Here is a 23,613-nt window from a genome sequence, read left to right on the forward strand (position 1 = left end):
ACTGTACCATAATAGGAATTAAAGCTACCAACCCCACCCTGAATATTGGACCAATGGGTTTCTTTTTTTTACTCTTGATTTATAATGTGTAACAATTTTACATCACTTTTGCAGTATTTACTGGCATCATTACTATGCATGTCTAAAGGTAACCTTAAAATTCTCAAAGTGTGTTGCCCATGCATTCACCAGGAATCTAAACAAGAGATTGCCCACGTAAACTTACTGTCACTTGGAAAGGGATCATTTAAACTCGTATAGTTGGATGCACCACACAGAAACATATATCCAGAAGGAGCGCACAAAGTTTGTCTAGAGGAAACAGAAGGTATAGAAAAATTCACATGTGACAACCAGATTTTCATTAGAGAATACATGATTAACAAGATGTCTTAGTCATCTAGTGCTGCTATAAAAGAAGCACCACAAGTGGATGGTTTTAATGAAGAGAAGTTTATTTCCTCACAGTTAAAGTAGGCTAAAAGTCTAAATTCAGAGCGTCAGCTCCAGGGGAAGGCTTTCTCTCTCTCGGTCTTCTTCTCTTCAGTGTTCCCCCGGACTAAGAGCTTCTCTGCGCAGGGACCCCGGTCCAAAGGATGCTCTGTGCTCCTGGCACTGCTTTCTTATTGGTATGAGGTCCCCCTGTCTTACTGCTCACTTCTCTCTTTTATATCTCAAGAGATTGCCTGAGGACACAGTCCAATCTTGTAGATCCAGTCCTGCCTTACTAACATAACTGCCACCCATCCTCCCTCATTAACATCATTGAGGCAGGTTTACAACATACAGCAAAATCACAAATTACCAGGAATCATGGCCTAGCCAAACTGATACACACATTTTTGGGGGGACATAATTCAAACCATGACACAAGAAAATACAGGATGGACCTCTCCTGTTGGAGGTCTTCAGGTAGTCTGTTTAAAATATACTAAGGTTCTTCTTGAGGACAAGCTGCCCCTCCTTGGTTTACCTATTAACAGTCCTGCTCACTTTCTCAAGAAAAAGTATCACAAAACTGTTTTTATGAGAGAAGAACTTTTTTTTTATTTTGCTTTAGGTGAAAGTTTACAGCTCAAGTTAGTTTCTCATAGAAAAATTTATACACACATTGTTATGTGGCCCTAGTTGCTATCCCTATAATGTGATAGCACACTACTCCTTTCCACCCCGGATTTCCCATGTCCATTCAGCCAGCTCCTATCCCTTTCTGCCTTCTCATATTGCCTCCGGACAGGAGCTGCCCATTTAGTCTCGTGTATCTACTTGAACTAAGAAGCACACTCTTCACAAGTATCATTTTATGTCTTATAGTCTGATCTAATCTTTGCCTGAAGAGTTGGCTTTGGGAATGGTTTTAGTTCTGGGTTAACAGAGTCTGGGGCCATGTCTTCTGGGGTTCCTCCAGTCTCAGACCATTAAGTCTGGTTTTTTTACTAGAATTTGAGTTCAGCACCCCACTTTTCTCCTGCTCTGTCAGGGACTCTGTATCGTGTTCCCTGTCAGGTCATCACTGGTGGTAGCTGGGCACCATCTGGTTCTTCTGGTCTCAGGCTGATAGAGTCTCTGGTTTGTGTGGCTCAAGAGAACTTCTAATTCAAGAGTTCCAATATCTAAACCCATTAGTTAAATAAAGTAGGAGAAAGGAAAATGGTTTCTTATATTCTGAAAGTAGTACCTTAAAACATATCAGCAGTATTTCCACATAAAACCCATAGTATTCCTTTGCTCAGTCTTATGCAGTTAATTTCTATTCCACATGCTTCTGGATCAGCCACAGTCTGTGAACTCAACAGCTTCTATGTAAGAGTTTTTGTAAATCTTGATTCAGTCCAGTCACAGTTCTTTTCATAAGTCTAATATAGTCCATTTTTTTGTTGAGATACTTTGGTCAAACGTTTTCAGCAAATCAGCAAAATAAAAATTTACAAATCTTAATATGGCCACGATTAATTTATAAATATAATACTCTTAATTATAAAAAATTCAGAGCCAAATAAAGTCAAAACAAAAAATATTTTTAAATAGTGATTAATTTTTGTAAAGAGCTTCAGATATAATACACTATATAATAATTTTGAGACATAATACCATATAGTCAGGATATGCCAAGATTATTAAGTCTCTAAATACCTGAATAGTAATAAAAAGACTTCATAGCTAAATGATGTGAACGCCCCAGTCAAACTATTGGCTTTGATGCTAGATTCAAAAAAAATAAAGTTGCGGCCAAGTTATCAATGAAAAAATAATAATAAAATTATGACATGATATTATGCATTTGCTGTCTAATATTAGGCAAAAACATAAGATGAAAGACGAACATATAAATTTTGACCCAAAGAGAATCAGGCGTTCCTCTTGATTTTGACTACACATTCCATGTAATTTATAACATAGTAAATAAACCTTTCCTTTATATAATTTTTTTTTTTTTCCCCTCAAGCTGTGCGGCTTTGTTTTTGACTCAGGAATTTTATTTTAATGAGAGTCTGTCTTTGAGATAGATTACACAAAGAATAAATTAACCCTTTAACTCAGAAATCAAATAAAATTTTTATTATTTTAACAGAAATCCAGTTCTTCATTTTATGTATTATTTAACATTAAAGGTCCTAAAAATCTCTTAAATTAAACCATTAAACTTTATTCAGATAAAACTTTTGACCATATTAAATAAATTTCTCTTAATAAACCCCTTAAACATTGTCTTTGTTCTATACCTCTTATAGTACATCTTTTTAAAATAGCAAAAATGAACACACTCATTAGCAGAGCCAAATATATATATATATCTTTTGTTTGTGTATGTGTGCGCATGTGCTATAAAAAGCAAAAGTGTATAAACTTAAATTATGAGGAATATCTGTTTACTCAAGTTAATATCTGAAAATTACCTAAAAGTCTTGGAAATTATTTTAAGCTTTTATACCATAAAACATAATTGTTGAAATGAGGTTTGTTCAAACATTCCAAGTTTTTATTTAAATTTTATATTTTTCTCAATTAATTTTAGCCGTTAAAGATTTTATCAACTCAGCTTTGGAAATCACAGAGTTTCTATTCAACTGACCAATTCACTGAGGTGGATATAACCTTATCTCTGGCTATGGGTGGAAACATTTTTTTTTCAGGCCATTTTAGGTGTGTCTCATTGTGATTTTTATTTGTTGCTTTTTACAGTTCTCTTAGATAGATAGAACTTGTTTACAGTTCTTTTATAATTAAGATCTAATTTATGATAACTATAGTAAAGCAGCAATTTTTTTCTTATTTTCTTTTGTCTTAAAAAAGTCTCCACACAGTTGGAAGGCCTCTTTCAAAAGCTTCCCTAGAGCTATATGACTTCAGAGACTGGGGGCTGGAGAAGCTTAATCCTGTCCCACCCTTTACTCTCTCAACTCATGGAAGACAGGATTGGGTCATCCCAGCTCATTTGCATATGTTTAAGTTAACCTAGGCATCTTGAAGGAAACACTGGTGGCATAGTGGTTAAGAGCTACGGCTGCTAACCAGAAGGTTCGCAGTTCAAATCTACCAGGTGCTCCTTGGAAACCCTACGGGGCAGTTCTACTCCGTCCTGTAGGGTTGCTATGAGTCAGAATTGACTCAACAGCAATGGCTTTTTTTAAGCATTTCCAAAGGCTGTCTCCCAGTAAATACCAAAGCTTTTTAGCAATTTTGTAAATGAATCCATCAATTCTTGGCTAGAGACTGAGGGCTTGTGGGGGGTGGGGGGGGTCTGTTCTTGCCACGCCCTCACTGTCTTGACTCAATTCACAGAATAAAACAAACAGGTTTTAGGTAAAACTTACTAATTTGCCAGAGCCTCAGATGGAGGAATATTAGACCTTTTGACAAAAATGGAACATCAAGCAAAAGTTCCCCAAAAAGGAAAAGACAACACAAACGAAAGCTCATTTTCCCAAAGTAGTCACTAAAATTCTAAATTACTTCTGGTATATTCATTTTATAGTGTTTTTAAATATGAACTCCAAACCAGTGTCTCAGTAGCGGGGCAGAAACCCAGGCTCATTTATCAAAGATGTTAAGCTGTAAGGTTCAAGCTTTTGGTTTCCTTCTTTTTGAACTTAATCCATTCTGCTGGCTAGAGACTTAGGCTTTTATTTTAGACCTTAAATAAACTAGTTCCTCCGATTTGGAAAGTACTTTAAAGTAGCTACTGATTATTTTAATTTTAACATTGTGATTCTTTATTGAGAAACTATATCATAAAAAAAGGTATGGGGCTACCACTTCTACCTGCAAATGTGGCAGAACAGGTCAGGAACTGCCACCTTCCCCTGTGAATCTGGCAAAACAGGGCACTATTTTCCAGATTTTCTGAGTCACAAAAACTCTTAACAAGGAACGCCACACAACCACCTTATCCTGCCATGGGATTCTTTAATGCTCATGATGAGCACCAGCAACTGCCCTAATGGCTTTTACTGGTTGACCCATGCCCAAATTTTTGTGGCTTACAGTGGCTCAGAGCTCTTTGAAAATAGAATTACCTCTTTAATGTTTCAAACGCCTGAATCTGGACATTAAATTCAGTTCACCAAGAGTTACTAGATATCATTCTTAACCAAATGATCAAGCAAAAATCTAAGAAAGATTCTCCTTAATCAGACAACTGGTTTTCAAAACAAATATGCCAAAGCTTAAGAAAACATGAGAAAGAGAACAAAAAGAATAAGTGAAGGCTCCTTTTCTGAGGACACTCACCCTGTCGGTGTCAGAGGGACATGGTGTGCGAATGCTTGGGTCCAGGAGATAGGACCTCTTTTTTTTTTTTTTTTTTTTTGACTGGCTTCTGCTCCGCAGTCCAGGTCTAGGTCTCCTCAAGGTTGGCTGGATTTGTAGTTTTAGAATCCCTGCAACAGCTACACCATTAACTCTTGTAGGGTGAAAACATCACAGAGTTTATTAGTAAAGCAAAAAGAAAGATTTTATCTGGTGTTTATTTAAAGAGGCAAAAGTAGGAAAGGGACAAGCATGCTGCCAGAGCCATGTCTGTCCGAGTCTGTTCCCAGTTCTTAAGGATGCATCTTAGCGAGCTGAATTCCGGGATCCCTTGAAGGTTTCCCGTTCTCTGGTACACATGCATACTCACACAACCTAATCTGGTGCACCAGCTTAACAGATACCTGAGCCTTTTATGCCCTCAGTGGTCAATTCCTGCCACTTCTTGGGACCCTTCTAAGGCCTTAGCTAGGAATTACCCTGTTGTTTACCAAATAACCTCAGATTCTTAATGTCCTCGATGGTAAATTTCTCCCGCTTCTTGGGACTCTTCTAAGGCCTTACCTAGGTACTTAACAAACAATCCAAGCACATTCTGAGTCTCCCACAGAGCCATCATTTGGGTCCCAGGGGAATTGGCTTTCAGAGCTGCTCCAAGGTCTCCAGGAGAAATCTCCTGGTGGCACCAGACATCGGGGCTGGTCTTTTTTCTGATCCACCTCAGGAACTGAGCAGATAGCTTCTGGCTTGCTTTCCAGAAATGTTACTGGGTGGGAACCCCGGGTTCTTGCTCAGCATGACTTATATTGACCAATAAATGAGAGACTGAGGTGGGAGAACAAGAAAGACACCTTTATTTTGTTGTACAAGGAAAAGAAGTCAGTCGGAGCTGCTGCTGCCAAGACTGCTCCCCAACGGTGGGCAGGCAAGTTACTTTTAATGGGTTTACAAGTAAGGAGTTCAGACAAGTTATGTCAGCAACATTCTTAATCATACTACATAGGTGCAGTGGGGTTTACATAAAAGCAGGATTCAGATGCAAAGCTGATGGGGAGGAACCCAAACAAAGAAAATAGGATTTTTAATACAGCACTGTGGGGGCTGTCTCAATTTCACTCTAATTTTTTTTTTATTTAATTTTTTTCTTGTCTTCTGCTTACTTTGGATTTAATTTGCCCTTCTTTTTTCTAATTTCCTGAGATGGAAGCTTAGATTGTTGATTTTAAATCCTTTTTGTTTTCTAATATATGCATTCAGTGCTATACATTTTACTTTGAGCACTGTTTTAGCTTCAACCCACAAATTCTGATAAGTTGTATTTTCATTTTCATTTACTTTAAAATATTTTTCATTTCTCTTGAAACTTCTTTGACCCATGTGTTATTTAGAAATGTCATTTAGTCTCCAAATATTATGTGATATTCTAGCTTATCTTTCTGTTACTGATTTCTAGCTTAATTCCAATGTGGTCTGAGAGCATACTTAGTATGATTTGTATACTTATAAATTTGTTGAGATGTGTTTTACGGCCCAGAACATAGTCTTATCTTGGTGACTGTCCCATTTGAGCTTGAGAGGAATGTGTAGTCCGCTGTTGTTGAATGAGGTATTCTATAAATGTCAGTTAGATCCAGCTGATTGATGATACGTAATATTAAGTTTGCCTATATCCTAACTGATTTTCTGAGGAATGTTGAAGTCTCCAACTATAATAGTGGATTTGTCTGGTTTTCCTTGAAGTTCCATCAGTTTTTGCCTCACGTATTTTGACACTCTGTTGTTAGGCACGTACACGTTAAGGATTGTTCTATCTTCTTGGAGAATTGACCCTTTTATTGTTATTTAATGGTCCTCTTTCTGATAATTTTCTTTGCTCTGAAATCTGCTTTGTGTGAAATTAATACAGCTACTACACTTTTCTTTTGATTAAATATTAGCATGGTATATCTTTGTCCATCCTGTTACTTTAATCTATCTGTGTCTTTATATTTAAAGTGGATTTCTTGTAGACAACATATAGTTGGGTTTGGTTTTTTATCCACTCTGATAATTTCTGTCTTTTAATTGGTATATTTAGACCATTCACATTTAAAGTGATTATTAATATAATTGAATTAATGCTTATCATATTTGTAACTGTTTTCTATTTGTTGCCCTTGTTCTTTCTTTCTTTTTCTGTGCCTTCTGTTTTCTCTTCATTTCTCATTTCTCTCTATGGCTGGATAATATTCCATTGTATGTATATAACACATTTTGTTTATCCATTCATTTGTTGGTAGACACGGGTTGTTTCCACCATTTGTCTATTGTGAATAATGCCGCACTGAACATTGGTGTACATGTATCTGTTTGAGTCCCTGCTTTCAGTTCTTTTGGGCATATACTGAGGAGTGGACTTGCTGGGTCGTATAGTAATTCTGTGTCTAACTTTTTGAGGAACCGCCAGACTTTTTCACAGCAGCTCTACCATTTTACAAACTCACCAACAATGGATGAGTGTCCCAGTTTCTCCACATCCTTGTCAACACTTGTTATTTTCTGTTTTGTTGATAATAACCATTCTGGTGGGTGTGAATTAATATCTCATTGTGGTTTTGATTTGCATTTCCCTAATGGCTAATGATGTTGAACATCTTTTTATGTGCGATTGGTCGTTTGTATGTCTTCTTTGGAGAAAAATTCATTGAAGTCTTTTGCCCATTTTTTGTTGAATTGTTTGCCTTTTTGTTGTTGAGTTGTAGGAGTTCTTTATATATTCTAGATATTAAACTCTTATCAGATTCATGATTCCCAAATATTTTCTACCATTCTTTAGGTTGTCTTTTCACTGTCTTAGTGTCATTTGATGCACAGAAGTTTTTAATTTTGATGCAGTCCAATTGTTTTCCTTTTGTTGCTCTTGCTTTTGGTGTTATATCTAAGAGTTTATTGTCAAAATTAGATCCTGAACATTTACTCCTATATTCTAAGAATTTTTTTGTTTCAGCTCTTTAATATTTAGTTTGTTACATTTTGAGTTAATTTTCATATATGATGTGAGGTAGGCATCCAACTTTGTTCTCTTGCAGGTGGAGATCTAGTTGTCCCAGCATCATTTGTTGAACAGACTATTGTTTCCTCATTGAATGAACCTGGCCCCCTTATTGAAAATCAATTGGCCGTAGATACATGGGCTTATTTCTAAACTCTGAGTTCTATTCCATTGGTCTATATGTCTGTCCTTACGCCAGTACCTACCACACTGTTTTGATTACTGTAACTTTTTGTAGTAATTTTGAAATTGGGAAGTGTGAGTCCTCCTACTTTGTTCTTCTGTTTTCAAGATTGTTTTAGCTGTCTGAGGCTCCTTGCAATTCCATTGCAATTTGAGGATTGGCATTTCCATTTCTGCAAAAAAAGTCTTTTGGAATTTTGATAGGGTTTGCATTGACTCTGTAGATCACTCTGGGTAGAACTGACATCTTAACAATGTTAATTCTTCCAGTCCATGTACAGGGAATATCTTCCCATTTGTTTAGGCCTTTTTAAAATTTCTTTCAGCAATGTTTTATAGTTTTCAGTGTACACATCTTTCACCACCTCCCTGGTTAAATTTATTCCTTGGTATTGTATTCTTTTAAATACTATTGTAAATGGAATTGTTTTCTTAATTTCCTTTTCAGATTGCTCATTGCTGGTGTATTGAAACACAACTGATTTTTGTGTGTTGATCTTGTAATCTGCAACATTGCTATATTCATTCATTAGCTCTAGTAGCTTTCTTGTGATTGTTTGAAATTTTCCAAATATAGGATCATGTTATCTGTAGACAGAGATAGTTTTACTTCTTCAAGATTTGGATGTTCTTCATTTTTGAAGAATAATTTCAGTCGGTACAGAATTTTAGGTTGATTTTTTTCTTTCAACATTTTAAATATTTTACTCCATTCTCTTCTTGCTTGCATGGTTTCTGAGGAGAAGTCTAATGCAATTCTTGTCTTTCTGCTTTGTAGATAAGGTGTTTCTTTCCTCTGGCTTCTTTCAAGATTTTTTCTTTGTCTTTGATTATCTGCAGTTTGAATATGATGTACATTAGTGTAGCTTTTTGGGGTATTTATCCTGCTTGGTATTCTCTGAGCTTCCTGGACCTTTGTTTTTTTTTTGTCTGTTAACGATTTTGGAAAACTCTCAGCCATTGTTAAACCTCAAATGTTTCTTCTGTTTCTTTCTCTCTTTCCCTTCTTGTAGTCCCATTAAGCATATGTTACACCTTTTGTAATTGTCCTACAATTCTTGGATATTCTGTTCCTATTCCTCTCCCCACCCCCCCCCAGTCTTTTTTGTCTGTTGCTTTTAGTTTGGAGAGTTTCTATTGACATATCTTCAAAGTTCACTGATTATTTCTGTGGCCATGTCTGGTCTACTGATACGCCTATCAAAGGCATTTTTCATCTTTTACAAAAGTGCTTTTGATTTCTAGCTTTTCTTTGTGATTCTTTCTTAGTCTCCATCTCTCTGCTTACATTACCCACCAGTTTTCGCATGTAGTCCACTCTTCTCCATTAGAGCCATTAGCATATCATAGTTATCTTAAATCCTGATCTGATAAATACAACATCTCTGATATATCTGAGTTTGTTTCTGATGCTTGCCCTATCTCTTTAAACTGTGTTTTTTGCCTTTTAGCATGCCTTGTAATTGATGTTATCAGGTAACAGGAAATAAAGTTCTTTCAGTTGGAATCCTCTGTAAATCCCTGTTAATGTTGATGGTGGTGGTAAGGTGTGGGGGAGGGGGAGATTCTATAATCCTATGATTAGGTCTCAGTCTCTTAGTGAGCCTGATCCCCTGGGTTGTATCTTTTCTGAGTGCTTCTCACCTTTTTTACCCCTCACCCCTTACTTAGGTGAAACAGGAACGGGAAGGCTAGAGGGAGCTGGAGTTGGATATTTCCCTGCTTCCATGTTGGTTAGGCTCTGATAAAACCCATGTTGTTTAGGCTCTTTTTTTTTTTTATAACTGTTGTGCTTTAAGTGAAAGTTTACAATTCAAGTTAGCCTCTCATACGAAAATTCATACATACATTGTTATGTGACCCTAGTTGCTCTCCCTTTACTGTGACAGCACACTCCTTCTTTCTACCCCAGATGTCCCGTGTCCATTCAACCAGCTCCTGTCCCTCTGCCTTTTCATCTCACCTCTGGACAGGAGCTACCCATTTAGTCTTATGTATCTACTTGAGCTAAGAAGCACAATCTTCACTAGTATCATTTTATGTCCCAAAGTTGGTTAGGCTCTTGTAAAGTAGTTTCCCATGAGGGCAGGCTGTTGAGGACAACAGAGCACTACTTCAAAATGGTTACTTTCCCCTTCCTCTGCCAGGAACATGAGTGGACTTTTCTCTGACCTTCACAGTGGGAACCTGGTAGGGCTTCTGGAAGTGAAACTCTTTAAAGTGTGCCTCCCTACTCCCCGCCCCAAGGCTCTGCCTCCAGGAGTTTTTATGTCTTGAGTTAGTCTCTCAGTTCCCAGCGGTTAGTCAGTTACCCTTTTAAGTGCTCTGCCTGATGCTGGGTCCAGCTGCAGCAGTTTCTGCTTCCGTCAGGCGCAATTCTCTGTATCAGCCTATCTTTCTCTCCAGTTTTCTGAGTGACAGCTTGCCTTGTGACCTTAGTTCTCTGCTGGATCAAATATGAGTTGTTGATTTTCAGATTTTCAGTTTCTTCTTGTTGTGAGGGCCAGATAAAGACTTCCCAACTCTTTATCTGCTGGACTGAAAAACCAGAAGTCTCCCTCCCCTTTGCTTTTTGTCCCTTTATCCTGTTTCATTGTTTTGAGAGTACTTCACATAATTTAAAATTATGTACTTCAGTATTGCTCTCTCTCACATGACTGTAAGCTCAGTGAGGACAGAATGTTGACGCTTTGCCCTCCGCTTGTCTCCGCAGCACTTAGAGTTGCCCTGAAGAGTGAGGAAGGAGTGTGCAGTGGCCTTGCCAGCCGGTATGCAGGCCCGGCCCCAAGGAGCAGGGTGTGTGTATATGTGTGTTTATAGCCTCCTTCAGGTGCATCCCTGCACCCTCCGCAGCTGCGTGGTGCACACACAGATTACCGCTCTTCCCTGATTTCTTAGAAATGTCCATCCTGGGACAGAAGACTCGACTTTCTTGCTATGTGACAGTCCAGGGCCTTTGCATGCAGCAGACATTCGAGTCCTGTAGCTCTCCAAAGGAAGGTGCTCAGTTTCCCAATACAGACAGGTCAGGAGTGTGGCAAGGTGGCCTCTGCAGGGAAGCTGGTGTTCCCAGCCACCCTTGTAATGCCTGAAGCCAGGAAAGGGGGCCTCACATGGAGCTCTCTGTTTTGTAACGTCTTTCCTAAATGATGAGTCCCTTTTCGGCTTTTGATGTTAGTACAAATGTATTCTTGATTTTAAACTGTTTTATTGCTAACATTTATCCTGAGAGATTGTCAAATTCAAGGAATCTAGGAATTAGCATGCCTTTTCCACGTAATCCCTTTGAGTTCTCGCCAGTGCTGAGTACGTGGGGGTTGGGGCTCATGGTGTCATACCTGCCGAGACTTTTGTAAGAGCCGGTGGTTTCCCTCTCTCCACGTGACAGATGGTAGCAGCTTGTTCGACTCCATGGCCAGCGGAATGCGTCTGATCATCAGCTGCATCTCCTCCTTCCTCATCCTGTCGCTGCTGCTCTTCATGGTCCATCGGCTGCGCCAGAGGCGCCGAGAGCGCATTGAGTCCCTGATTGGAGCAAACTGTGAGTGTCCGCTGATCTGTCTGACGACCGTGGCGCAGCCCGGGGTTTCCCCTTACCTCAGGTTTTGCTCGCTCCAAAACTGAGTCTGAGGTCAGGTGTGGTGCAGATGGTTCCTTTAGGAGGGGGTCAGAGGGAGTGGGCACAGGGAGGGTCAGGGAGAAGGAGCTGCCCATAGGGGCTTGGCCATGGTGCAGGCTATTGTGGTGCGACCCTAGGAGTGTGTGGGGCCCACCTCAGCACAGCCTTTGAAGGTGGGACTCCATTCCCGTGGTTACAGGCACCCCGGGGCATTGCACCCCCCTACCCTACCCTGCACTGCTCCTGGACTGGGTGCGCCTCTGGAGAAGCAGACACATGGCCCTTGAGGAATGGCCCAGGGGGCTGAAATTTGAGACGGCAGAGGCCGTGTGGGGGTCATAGGAGCAGTGCCAGCTGCTCCCTGGCCGTTGCCTTCCCCTTTGTCCTCCAAGCCTCACAGGCAGGAGGGCAGCAGCCATACTCCAGCTGGTGATTTTATCTCGTGACAGCCTGAGCAGTGAATGTGGGCTCCTTGCCAGGAGGCAGAGCCTGCCTGAGAGAGAACAGCAGAAACTGGTTGCTGCTAAGCAGTCGAGACAGTGTGGTTCGTCGTCCTCAGGACAAGCTCTTCAGCAGAGCCCCAAGCCCAGGAGGTGCCTCCGCAGAGGCCAGGTCCCCAGTCCTGCACATGCCCTCATAGGGGGCAGAGGGTACATGGTAGAGATGGGCAGGTGGGCAGGTGGGTGTGGGGCTCAGGACCAAGGAGGCCAGAGTGCTGGTGAAGGGAGACTGACTGTGGCTGTTAGGGGATGCCTCTCAGGCACCCCAGTTGGGTTCAAAGACCCCTTGTCACCGTGTCGTGCTCCCTCACCCGTGGGCCAGGAAGGCGCTCCTGGGAAGGCTTTCCAGTTCTCCCTGAACCTTCCTTAGTGCTCACAGGGCTACAGGTGGGCAGACCCCCAGAGGTCATTGGGTTTAGGCACCCAGGGGCATGTTAGCAGGGGAGCAGTGTGGTGAGGGCACTGGGGGGCAGTAAGCAGCCCTGAGTGGGGTCTGGCAGTAGAACTGACCGACTTCAGTGCTGCCTTGGATGGGTATAGGGTAGGAACTGCAAGGAAGCCCAGCACCGTCACTGAAGGGGCAGGCCTGGGGCGGGGACACCTGGCCCACTAGGCTCTCAAGTGGCATGCAGACTGCTGCCGCCACCCAGGGATGCCAGCCCTGGGCCTGTGTGAGACATGCGGCTGTGTCTTGTCTCCCACTTTTGATTGACAGTGCACCACTTCAACCTCGGCCGGAGGATCCCTGGCTTCGACTATGGCCCTGACGGGTTCGGGACAGGGCTCACGCCACTCCATCTCTCAGACGACGGGGAAGGTGGGACTTTCCACTTCCATGATCCTCCACCACCCTACACAGCTTACAAGTACCCAGATATCGACCAGCCCGACGACCCGCCACCGCCCTATGAAGCCTCCATCAACCCAGACAGCATGTTTTATGACCCTGCAGGTACCTGCCCATACCCAAGGGAGAGGGCACTGACTCATCTCACCCTTCTGCACGCATGCCAAAGGCTCAGGGGTCCCTGCAGCTCCAGAGGGCTGTAATCCCCTCCCCCGCACTTCTTTCTGTCCTCGTGCCTTCTCTTTGGTTTTCCCTTTAAAGTGGCACTATCACTTGTGCAATGAGCAGACCCTTCCCAGGGCCGCAGGCACCATCACCTGTGCTCTAAGCGAAGGTCAAGTCCCACCTTCATTGCTAACCATGTGGTCAGGATCAGCATGAATGAGATTCCCAAAGGATGGAAATGGATCCAGCCCTCACCTTCCCACTTCTTCATCCTTGTTCCCAGCCGCCCACACAACACTCTCCCTCTCAGCCCCAGCCACCCAGAGCTGGACCAGAGCTCACACATTAGAAGGATACCTGCTTTCAGATGCCAGATAGGCAGACACCAGCCCCTGCTGGCACTCATTGCCCCTTTGGTTTCGTTAATTTGCTGGAATGACTCACAGAATTCACAGAGAGCATACCATACTTACTACAGATTTATTACAACCGAAAAGGATACAGAGACCCATACAGTGAGGTCTGGGAGGGGTCACAGCATGAAGCTTCCATGTCCCAAAGGGACACACTACTGTCCTGAGAGGAGATTTTCACTCTTAGCAACCAGGAAGCTTTATGTGGGGCTCAGGGCCTCATGCAGCTTAGTGGGCACCAGCCCCCAGGTGTTCCCTCTTGGTCTGGTCAGCCCCCACTCAGTAGCTTCAGATGTTGGTACCAGCTTGAAAGAACTGAGAACAAAGACCAAATGGCTTTCTGCAAGGTGATTCCAACACCTCACGACCTGTCCGTGAGCAAGCCCTTCCTAGGGCTGCAGGCGCACCACCTGTCAGCAGGCTCCTCCAAGGGTTACACATGCAGGTGAACGGCTGGAAGTCATGCAGAAGGGGCCTGGCGATGCTCACTGCCAAGCCCTGGTCTCTCTGCCCCTCACCTGCCCTGGCATTTGGTGCGGAGGGCTCCAGTGGGGCCAGGGACTACCTCTTCCTCCCCATCTTGAGCAACTGTTAGCTGCGCAGCCTTTGTGGACACCCCCTCCAACCAGGCTCTGTGGACAGTGGGGAACAGGGTGATGGTGGTTGAGGGGGAGGCTGCTCAGAGCCTCCCAGCCAGGGCTGCAGGGGCTAGGCCCACCCAGAGCCAGGTGCCAGGAGCTGACCACTGGGATGTAAAGAAGTGTGTGCTCTGGTGAGTGAAGAGACACCACCACGCCAGGCGCCGGGGCAGGAGGCAGCTCCATGAAGTGGAAGAAAGAGCTAATGCTACCGTGTTGGGCTGATTATGTGAGTCCATTTACCCATCTGAATACTGGGGAGAAGAGTTCCTCCCAGGACTGGTCTGCAAAGAAGAAATGTCAGGTGTCTTACTCACTGGCCTATCCCTGGTGTGCAGCGTGGGGCATCACAGCCCATGTTCCCTTTGCTTTGTGCCCTGTTATGCACACATGCGCACGAGCTCACACGCTGCAGTGTGATTGCTAGCAGTGCCCTGCCCTGGTGGCCATTCCCTGTATCCCACACACCTCATCTGTGATGGCACATGCTGCCGGGGGAATGGTCTTAGTCACATGTTTCTGTTTGATTGGCCAGCACAGCTCACCTGTGGTCTGGGGAAATAGGAAAGACTTGGATTTGACCCCTGCCCTAGGGACATAGACGAAGACAGTGTCAAAGACAGCCTAGCAATAGGAACTGGCATGAATGGAGTGAGTGGCCTGCCACAGGACCCTTGTTAGATCAGACCTTTCTACGGACACCCACGTGGCTTGCCAAGGCCCTGCCTTCTCTGGCCCGACTCCCACTCACGCACACATTCCAGCCACATTTCTTGGCCAGGGGGGTGTGCAGTCTGTCCCACCTGCCCTGCATGTTCTCCCTCCAGCCCTAGCCCAGGAGCTTCAGAGCCTGTATCAACTGCCACATCTCGGACCCCCTCAGTGTGAGTTAGTTTACTCTCTTGTCCCCCTTGGCCTTGGTGACTCCATCAGTGCGTCTTCCTGCACACATACACTGCGATGGCAGGAACTGTGTTTGCCCTACTCATGCTGTCCCCTGCATCTCACACGTACTGGGTGCTCAGCCATGGAGAGGCAGGTGGCCACTCTGAGGGGTGTGTCCTGCAGGGCCCATTGTGGAGCAGGCCCTCCCTGGGCTTCAGCGCTTCAGATGAGCTTCCCACCTCACCCAGCAGCAGAGGGAGCATTTGGGCAGGAGTATCCTCAGGCTCTGGCCAGTCCATCTCGCCTCCCCTGTGCCAGGCCCCCGGCCCTACCTCTGACACCCCCCACCCCTGTCTCCCCCTGCAGACGATGATGCCTTTGAGCCAGCAGAAGCCAGCCCACCAGTCCCGGGGAACAGCAGCAGTGATGGGGCTTTGCCCCAGCACCTGGAGCAGCCTCTGCCCTCTGTGGGGGCCCCTCTGACAGACCTGGAAGACTCGGCCGACAGCAGCAGTGCCCTGCTAGTGCCCCCTGACCCCACCCAGAATGAGAGTGCCCCGGTTGCAGAGGCGCTGCTAGGGGGCGGCCTGCATAGCCGCAGTTCTGTCAACACCATGGTGTAGAGGACCGCCCAGCCACCCCCGAAGGCTGTGAACATCGTTTGCTGTCAAGAAAACACGAACCCCCGTGGGAGACTTGCAGGGCCCCTGGGCTTAGCCTGGACCCAGCTGCACTGCTGCCGTACCACCCAAATGTGCGTGCCCACACACGCGTGTGTGTACATAGACTGTGCTGGCCTCTCGGGGAGCAAGGACATGCCACCAAGAGTCCTTGAGGGCTTCACAAACATGCATAGCTTTGGGTCACTGTCTTTTTCTTTTTAAATGGCAGAAGAAGAAGTTTGCTCAAACCACACGTTCCAGCGGTAGGGAACAAAAGGCCGTGGGGGCCATGGCTCTGGAGCCAAACCAAACATGTCTTTGGTGAGCTTGCTTCTCCAGCGTGCCATCCAGAGGAGCAGGTCACCAGCCCCAGAACAGAGCCTGGGCAGCTGCAGGGGCCTCCCAAGACACTGCTGGGCCCAGAAGGGCAGTTCCAGGTGCTGGGGTTGGCTGCCAGCATTGCTTGGGCAGTGGGTCTGCATCAGGGCAGGCAGTCTTTGAGGGCGCTACGATGGCTGCTTGGAGGATGGTCCGGTGACCCTGCCCTGGGCTGGAGGCTGGCCTGGGGCTCCAGTACCCAAGACTCTGAGAAGGGAGCATGGAAGGAAGGCAAACACTCTGCCCACCTGCCTGCTCACCAGGCATTGCTGTGTCTCTCTTCCCTCTCCCCGCTCCCCTGAGGCTCTGCAATTTTGCTGAGGCCCTGGGCTGTGCTTGGGAGGTACTGGTCCTGGACTCTCTGCGGAGGATCAGGCCCAAGCTGACTCCTATCTGCTACACTCTAGAGCCCTGCCTCCTGTTGGCTTGGCCCTGGGCTTGACCTCCCCCCACTCACCTTATTTGTGCCATAAAGGGTTGTGTCTTGGGGGGAGGGTGGCTTAAATGAACATCCTGGGCTGTTCCCACCTCCTGAAAGTCCCTTTTCTTGCACACCCCCACAACAGCTGGAGCGAAGTGCCTGATGGCCGCTCGCACACACACCCCCCAGCCTTCCTCGACAGCACCAGGCAGTGACCTGAGGGTGGGCTCTAGCATTTCTGAGATTGGAGATGAAGCGGGTTCTGTGCGATTTTTAGCACATCCTTACCTTTTCTACATTGAATGTCTGGACGTTTTCTTTGTGTGTGCGCGTGTCTGTGTGTGTGCGTGTGCATACAGGTGGTGGCGGTAAATGGGAGCTTGAGTGGGGCTGCTCCTGGTGGGTGTTGGACCTACATGGGCACTGGAATGGGAGTCCACAGGACCCTTGTTCCTTGTTTCGCTTGCCGTCTTCCCAGACCAGTATGAGCAGTGACAGGGAGGCTTCCCTGAAGAGTGCAGGCTGGGGATCTGTGGTGACAGGCCTCTGTGGCCCAGTCCAGTTCCAGGCATGTTCTCTCACTCTGGTAGGCCATTTTTCCTTCCAATATGGAATGATTTCCAAGGGTTGCCCCAGACCTGGTGGTCGGTCCCCAAAGCTGGCTTGAGGTATGAGCTGTGGCTGTTGAGCTGGCCTGTCCTGGTGCGGCCGACCATCCATGGGCCAATCTGCCTTTGTGAACTGTGCCTCGTATCCATGCTGGCGCCAAAGACAGCAAGAACCTTGTGTGCTATGCCAGGAAGCCGCGTTGCAGAGCAGTTGTCACAGTCTGCTGCTGCTGACAAGGGTCCTGAGCGTGCCTGCTTTGGAGGGACCACCCAATGGCCCCACGGGGACCTCACCCAGGCTTGAGAGCCCGCACAGAGGCAGTGTGGCTGGCCAGAGCTGTGGGGCTGGGAAGTTTCCTTCTGGAACCCGAAAGACTGTTGGGCCAGTCAGTTGCGTAGGAGTCCATGAGGACAGGGTGGCCTGTAGCAGGCCCTGGGGGTGTGGAAGTGGGCTTATCTATGCTGGGTTCCCTCCCAGAGTTACCCAGTGGCTCTCTTCCTCCTCACCAGCCCCCACCCAGGTGCTCGTACAACCGCTGGGTGCCCCATCATCGGCACCCGGGTCTGTCCCAGAGCCCTGCCCTCTGCTGGAGGGCAACTGTGAGGAGAGCACGGAGGTTTGCCGTGGGCCCTCATCTCTTCCCATTGGCCATCCCTTTGCAAGACAGGCTTTTACTCCACCATCTGACGAATCCCTGAGGCCAGCCCTTACTGAAATTTGTGTTCCCTGTGAGATGGGGGCCCCAAAGCTCTTGGGAGGGCTTCCTCCGCCAGGGACTTGCCTGGCCACAGCATCTGAGATCAGGTGCCCTCTGACCTGCCTGCGGATCTGGAATTTGATACTGTACATTGTCTCAATGCCTGTTTTGTATGTTTTCCTTTCACTAAGGGTTTTTAGTTTGGGTTTATTTTTGGTTGGGTTGGCACTAATCCTTTTCTTAAGATGATGTGAAAACCGTTTCATCCAAATGCCAAATAAATTCGTGTTCTGAAAGAGGCTTGGTCGGTCCTTGGTGTGACCCAAACCCCATAACTGCCACAGGCTGAGGTGGGGGTTGGCTGGGGCACCCACCTTCCAGCAGGACTCGTAGGGTTTGCAGCTTTTGCAGGCATCCAGCAGACCCCATGAGGCCACTGGCCTAAGGACCAAGTCGTGAGGGTGGTCGATTCTGTCCCCTCACCCTAGCGTCAAACCCTGCTCAGGTGCTGGCTGCTTGACAAAGAAGGATCCTGAGTGCCGCTGACTTGCTCCGGGTCCACTAAACGGCAGGCGGGAAAGGGCTGGCCATCTGCGCATATGTCATAGGCCCCGGCAGGGGAGGGACTCGGAGCTGGACCCCCAGCCCCATTTCCTCTAGGCTGCCCCTTGCCATCCAGGTCGCTGTTAGCAGCCCCCCTCCCTGCAGGCCATGCTCTGCACCCCAGGCTAGGAGCCAGGTCCCTCCGGGTCCCCCTGCGAACCTGTCCTAAGTCCCCAGTGGGGCATCTCTAGGTCTCAGAGAGTCGGGAGCTGCCTGCTCTGCCCGGCGGGGTTGAGCAAATCCTCTGCCTTTCAGGCAAGTCCTGAAGGTCAGTATTCCCGGAGAGGAACCGCCCCAAGGGGCGGGCCTGCGGGGCCGGCTTCTGCGACACCGAGACTGGGCGTAGACCCCCCGGCCGCGCTCGGCCGCCAGGTGTCTGCAGCTGTGAACTCCTCTGCTGGTGACCTTGGCATGTCACTCCTGGTTCCCAGTCTCTGTCTCCTCATCTATAAATGGAGATGATAATAAGACCCCTCAGAGGATTTACTGACAGGATCGTGTATCCCAGCTTCGCTCCAGAAAACGCCAGCGCTCGCTGCCGGCTCGCAGCGTGGCGCCGGACCCAGCCTCCGCCTTCCTCGTGGGGGTCCTGCCGGCGCCCCACATCGGACCCTCTGGGAGCCGGTCCAGCGCCCCGGGACTCACCACGCCCCTAGCCCATCCCACCCCCGCTCATGACTGCAGCCGCGTCGCCGCTTCCGTGGTGCTCCACTGGCTCCGCGCCACTGCCGGGTCCTGCGGAGCCACTGCCGCTGCCTCCACCATGTGGGCCGCGGGCTTCGTCTTTCCCTTCCTCGCGGTGCGGCTGGTCGCGCACACAGACTCGGAGGGTGAGCTCGGGGACCCTGCCCAGCCAGCCTCGAGTCTGCTCGCCTTGCTGCCTTAGGTCCTGCAGCTGGGGGGTATCTTTGGGGAGTTGATGCTGGAGCTGGCTCGACAGCACCGCGGGCTGGGCGCTGGCTTCCCCTGCCCGCCCCGCGCCCCCATGCTTGGACCGGCAGACTGGGATGGGACTGAGAAAGAGAGCCCACGGGGCTCGGTCTCAGCTTGGTCCTTGCAGGAGCCTGGTGCTACGACTCCCAGGACCCAAAGTGTGGTGAGGACAGCTTCCTGGGAGGGTGTATGGGAGCCGTGTGTGTGTCACAGGCACCTGTGGTCTCTGCAGGTTTCTGTCTGTTGTCCTGGGGTCCGCTGGCTGGCTGAGACTGTCCCTCTTCATGTGTATCTGCTGTGTTCTTCAGTCCTGTGTATGTGCCAATTTGTTTGTGTCAGTCGGTGTCAGCATCCAGAGTGCCTGCAGCGTGGTCAGCCAGTGTGTGCATGTGGTGGGGGTCTCGTCATGTTGGTGTGTGACCCCGCGCTGGGTGACCCTCCCACACTCATCTCCCTTCAAGTGAATGTGAGTCCGTGTGTCCGTCTGCCCTGCCGTGGTGTTGCATATCCTGGTAGGTCAAGTCCTAAGATGGTGGTAGCAGTGGTGACCTGTCCAGGTGTGTGGAGGGAGTAGGAGGTGTCCTAAGATGGGTGATTCTCTGGATGTGTATAGGAGGAAGGGATGGGCCACCTTCCTCCGTGTGCACCCCCAGGCTGCCTCCCTGATACCCACTATAGACCCTAGACCTTGTCCCCTTAGGCCCCACCCACTGGAAGGAGATAGCCCCTGCCTGTGGGGGCCCAGCCCAGTCCCCCATCAACATCGACCTTCACCTGGTCCAGCGGGACCCCACCCTTGGGCCTTTCATCTTCCAAGGCTACAACTCTGCACCCCCAGGCCGGTGGACCCTGGAGAATGATGGCCATACAGGTCAGCACCCTTAGGCCAGGACACCCAACAGGCAGGGGCAGGAACCCCACACAGAAGTTGGGAACCCTCACACACGCAAGGGTAAAGCCCCCGCCAGGGTTGGGATATCACACAGGGCTCAGGAACCCCTACAAATGTAAGTCAGGGACCTCCACAAACGGGTTCAGAACCTCCACACAAGGGTGAGAACTCCGCACAGGAATCAGAATCTCCACAAACAGGGCACAAGAACCTACACATACAGAGGTCAAGACCATGCCCCGCCCCCCACAGGCGACAGGAACCCCCAACAGGATCTGCTGTTGCCCCTGAGGAGCTAGAAACAGGATACACTCAGACACCAGAATCCCCCACAGGACCAGGATATCCCAGAGTTGTCACAATCCCCTACAGTCCCACATACCTAGGGGTCAGGGCCTCAACCACAGAAGGGCAGCCTTCTCTCTGGTCTTGCAGAGTGGGGGTTCCCACTGCAGTCTTTGGAGCTGGTGGGCTGACCAGCAAGGAGGCCTGAGCACACTGGGTGTGTCCTTCCAAGGAGACTGGGCCCATGGGGAAGCTGATTGACCTGATCTAACGGGAGAGACCTTTGCTCGCACCCCACGTCAGCCTCCTGGGCCCTAATGGCACACGGGCAGGCCGGTGGTGGGGAGAGAGTGGAGTGTCACGTGCTCCTTCACCCTCAGTGCTCCTGCACGTGGGCACTGACCCGCAGAGCCACCTGGAGATGCGCGGCGCGGGACTGCCGCCGCCCGCCTACCGCGCGCTGCAGCTGCACTTCCACTGGGGGGCGCCAGCGCGCGCAGGCTCGGAGCACAGCCTGGATGGGGAGCGCCGCCCCATGGAGGTGGGACCCGGAGTATGGGGGGTGCCCCACGGAAGTGTTGGGGAGCTAGTGGGGTAGCCGGGATACTTCTGACGTCTGTGCCTCCGCAGATGCACGTGGTCCACAAGAACACCCGATACCGGAGCCTGCAGGAGGCGCTGGGTCACCCCTACGGGCTCGCGGTGCTGGCCGTCCTGTTGGCGGTGAGGGATGGTCCGTGTACTCCGAGCGCTCCCAGACACAGCCAGTGGGGGTGGGGGAGCCGTGAGTGTGTAGGATTTCAAGAGTTCTGTGGGGCATGGGGCCAGTGTGCGGTCGTGGATCTGCAGGGTCAGCGCAGATGACCCTGCACATCGCCCAAATCCTCCTCGGAGCCTGCTCTCCCCCAGTTAGAGTTTCTCCCACACTCCCTCAGGGCTCCCCCTTTGGAAACGCCCCACTCAGAGCCCCTCTCACTTGGAGTTCTTTCCTCCCCGGCCCCCTCCTCCCCCCAGGAGCAGGACACTGACAACGTCAACTTTTCGGTCCTTGTGTCAGGCCTGAAGAACGTGTCTGGGCAGGGTGAGAGCCGCGGTCGCCTCTGGGATCGGGGGCGTCGCTGGGGAGGGGGCCCGGGGAGACCGGTTCCAAACCCCTCGCGGTCCGGCCTAGGGCTCTCGGCAGAACTGGCGTCTACCTTCCCTCTGGCCTCTGTGCCGCCAGGCGCCGCCGGCCTCGCGCGCTACTACCGCTACCCGGGGTCGCTGACCACGCCCGGCTGCGAGCCCGCAGTGCTCTGGACCGTCTTCGAGGACTCAGTGCCCATTGGGCGCCAGCAGGTGGGCTCCACCCCCGGGTCGCCGCCCTGCCCGGCTGTCCCCGCCGTTATGACCCGTCTTTGTCCCGCCCCACAGGTAGCCCAGTTCCAGACTGTGCTCCAGGCCTGGGCCCCGGGCTCGCGCCCCGTGCAGCTCACCGAAAACTTCCGCCCGCAGCAGCCCCTCGGGGGCCGCAGGGTCACGGCCTCCCCCAGCGCCTCGGCCCGCGCGGCCGCCCCACTCGCCGCCCCGGCCCACGTGCTCGCGGTTCCGCTGGGCCTGGGGATCAGCCAGCGGCTTCTGCAGGGGCTCTAGATCCAGGCCTCACCCCTCCGGCCGTCAACGATGCACAGAGTGACGTCGGCGGCCGGCGGCTGGGGGTGGGTCCTGGGCGCGCTGCCTCCTCCATGAAGGGAGAGAGTCCCACCCCATCCGTGTGCCGGTACATAGAATAGGGAGATCCCCGAGTAACCCTCCCCTGCCCCACCACAGCCAGCCTCAGACGCCCCTCTAGAACTGCCCACCTCCCCAGAGCCCTCCCAGGGGGAAGGCGCTCCACACCCAACAGACCCATTATGTCTGGATCTCCTGGTCAGATGGATGGAGAAAAGCTAGCAGGTCTTATAAACACCACCATTAGCCTAAAATTACACTTTAAACAATTTTTTAATAAGTTTTATTGTCTTTTCAGTGAAGATTTACACATACACATTTTATTCTAAAAAAGGTCTGGTTGACAGCGGGGGTGGGGGTGGGGTAAATGATGGCTACAGCCGGCCTTCCCCAGATGGCAGGTGTGGAGCTGCTGGTTCTAGGCGCCCAATCGCGCTGGGTCTGTAGGCCCAGGTGACAGCGAACTGAGGTGTATCCATGGTGGAGCCATGTCCAGGTGATACGCTCAGAAGCTGGGCGGTGGAGACGGAGTGTAGGGCGACACTTTCTGGAGAGAGGCTGGGTCCAGCCTGTGGTGAGGCTAAGTGAAGGGGTAGGTATCCTTGACGTCACAGCCCAAAGTGAAGCTGAGAGTCCAAGGGCCAGTGACCAGCTCTGTGTCCGGGGACGCTGTCCACTGAGCACATGGGTCCGGCTGGCAGTGGATGGTGCTGACCAGAGTCAGCTTGTGTGTCCGGTTGATGCCATGTGGAATGTGGCAGTATATTAGGGTGACGCTGTTCTGAGTGAGGCTGTGTTCAGGTAGCAATGTCCCTGGTGTCTGTTCTCGGGCTATGGGTGAAACTCTATTCCTGTCCATGGAGGACCTGCCTCCTCCCCAAAACCCTTAAAGAAAAGGAACTTGCAAGCCCTTGTCCTAGGCAAGGAGTCCCCCACAGGCCCTTGGGCTCTCGCCGCGACCTCCTAAGGCAGGCCCACCCCTCCCCCAGCCTGGACTCGGGCTCCAGCGGCAATCCCTGGCTGCACAGAGACATCTGCACTCCCCAGACACGATCGTGGGCGGGCCCCGGGCTCTGCCCGTCCCTGTCGCCCACCCCCTCCAATACCCGAGCCCTACTCACTCTCAGCCAGCCACGTTCCAAGAGGGAAATGTCCAATGTCCCCCTCCCCGGGGCACCCGAGCCCCCTCCCGCCAGCGCCAAGGCCTTCAGCACCTCATCCCGGGCTGCCCTCAGTCCTCGCCGCGCTGCGGACCCCCGGGCGGCACTGGCGTCTTTTTTAAGGGTTTCCGGGCCAGGCCCCGGGGCGCGCCGCCATCGGTGGGACCGTCGAGGGCGTCGTCTGCGGGTCGCGGGGCTGCCGGCGCGGCTAAAGCGTTCACGGTGCCGAGCGC

General features: G+C 49.7%; 2 protein-coding genes across 2 annotated transcripts in view; both read left to right on the plus strand.

Moving 5' to 3' along the window:
* Positions 1-18,094, plus strand: part of DGCR2 (DiGeorge syndrome critical region gene 2) — a 118,603-nt gene extending 100,509 nt beyond the window's left edge. Inside the window, exons 8-10 of the mRNA XM_023725039.1 lie at positions 11,352-11,504; positions 12,798-13,034; positions 15,397-18,094. Of these exons, the coding sequence (XP_023580807.1) occupies positions 11,352-11,504; positions 12,798-13,034; positions 15,397-15,653 (647 nt within the window). The 3' untranslated portion in view covers positions 15,654-18,094. The remainder of the gene's footprint in view (positions 1-11,351; positions 11,505-12,797; positions 13,035-15,396) is intronic.
* On the plus strand, positions 16,204-22,142 carry LOC101353111 (carbonic anhydrase 15-like). The gene is made up of 9 exons (XM_012559610.1): positions 16,204-16,226; positions 18,920-19,230; positions 19,461-19,496; positions 20,034-20,204; positions 20,891-21,051; positions 21,141-21,233; positions 21,525-21,591; positions 21,682-21,848; positions 21,924-22,142. The coding sequence occupies exons 1-9, from the start codon at positions 16,204-16,206 to the stop codon at positions 22,140-22,142; spliced, it is 1,248 nt and encodes a 415-aa protein (XP_012415064.1).
* The last annotated feature ends 1,471 nt before the right edge of the window (positions 22,143-23,613 follow it).

The sequence above is a fragment of the Trichechus manatus genome, unplaced genomic scaffold (assembly GCF_000243295.1).
Source record: "Trichechus manatus latirostris isolate Lorelei unplaced genomic scaffold, TriManLat1.0 scaffold00282, whole genome shotgun sequence".
NCBI classification, from domain to species: Eukaryota; Metazoa; Chordata; class Mammalia; order Sirenia; family Trichechidae; genus Trichechus; species Trichechus manatus.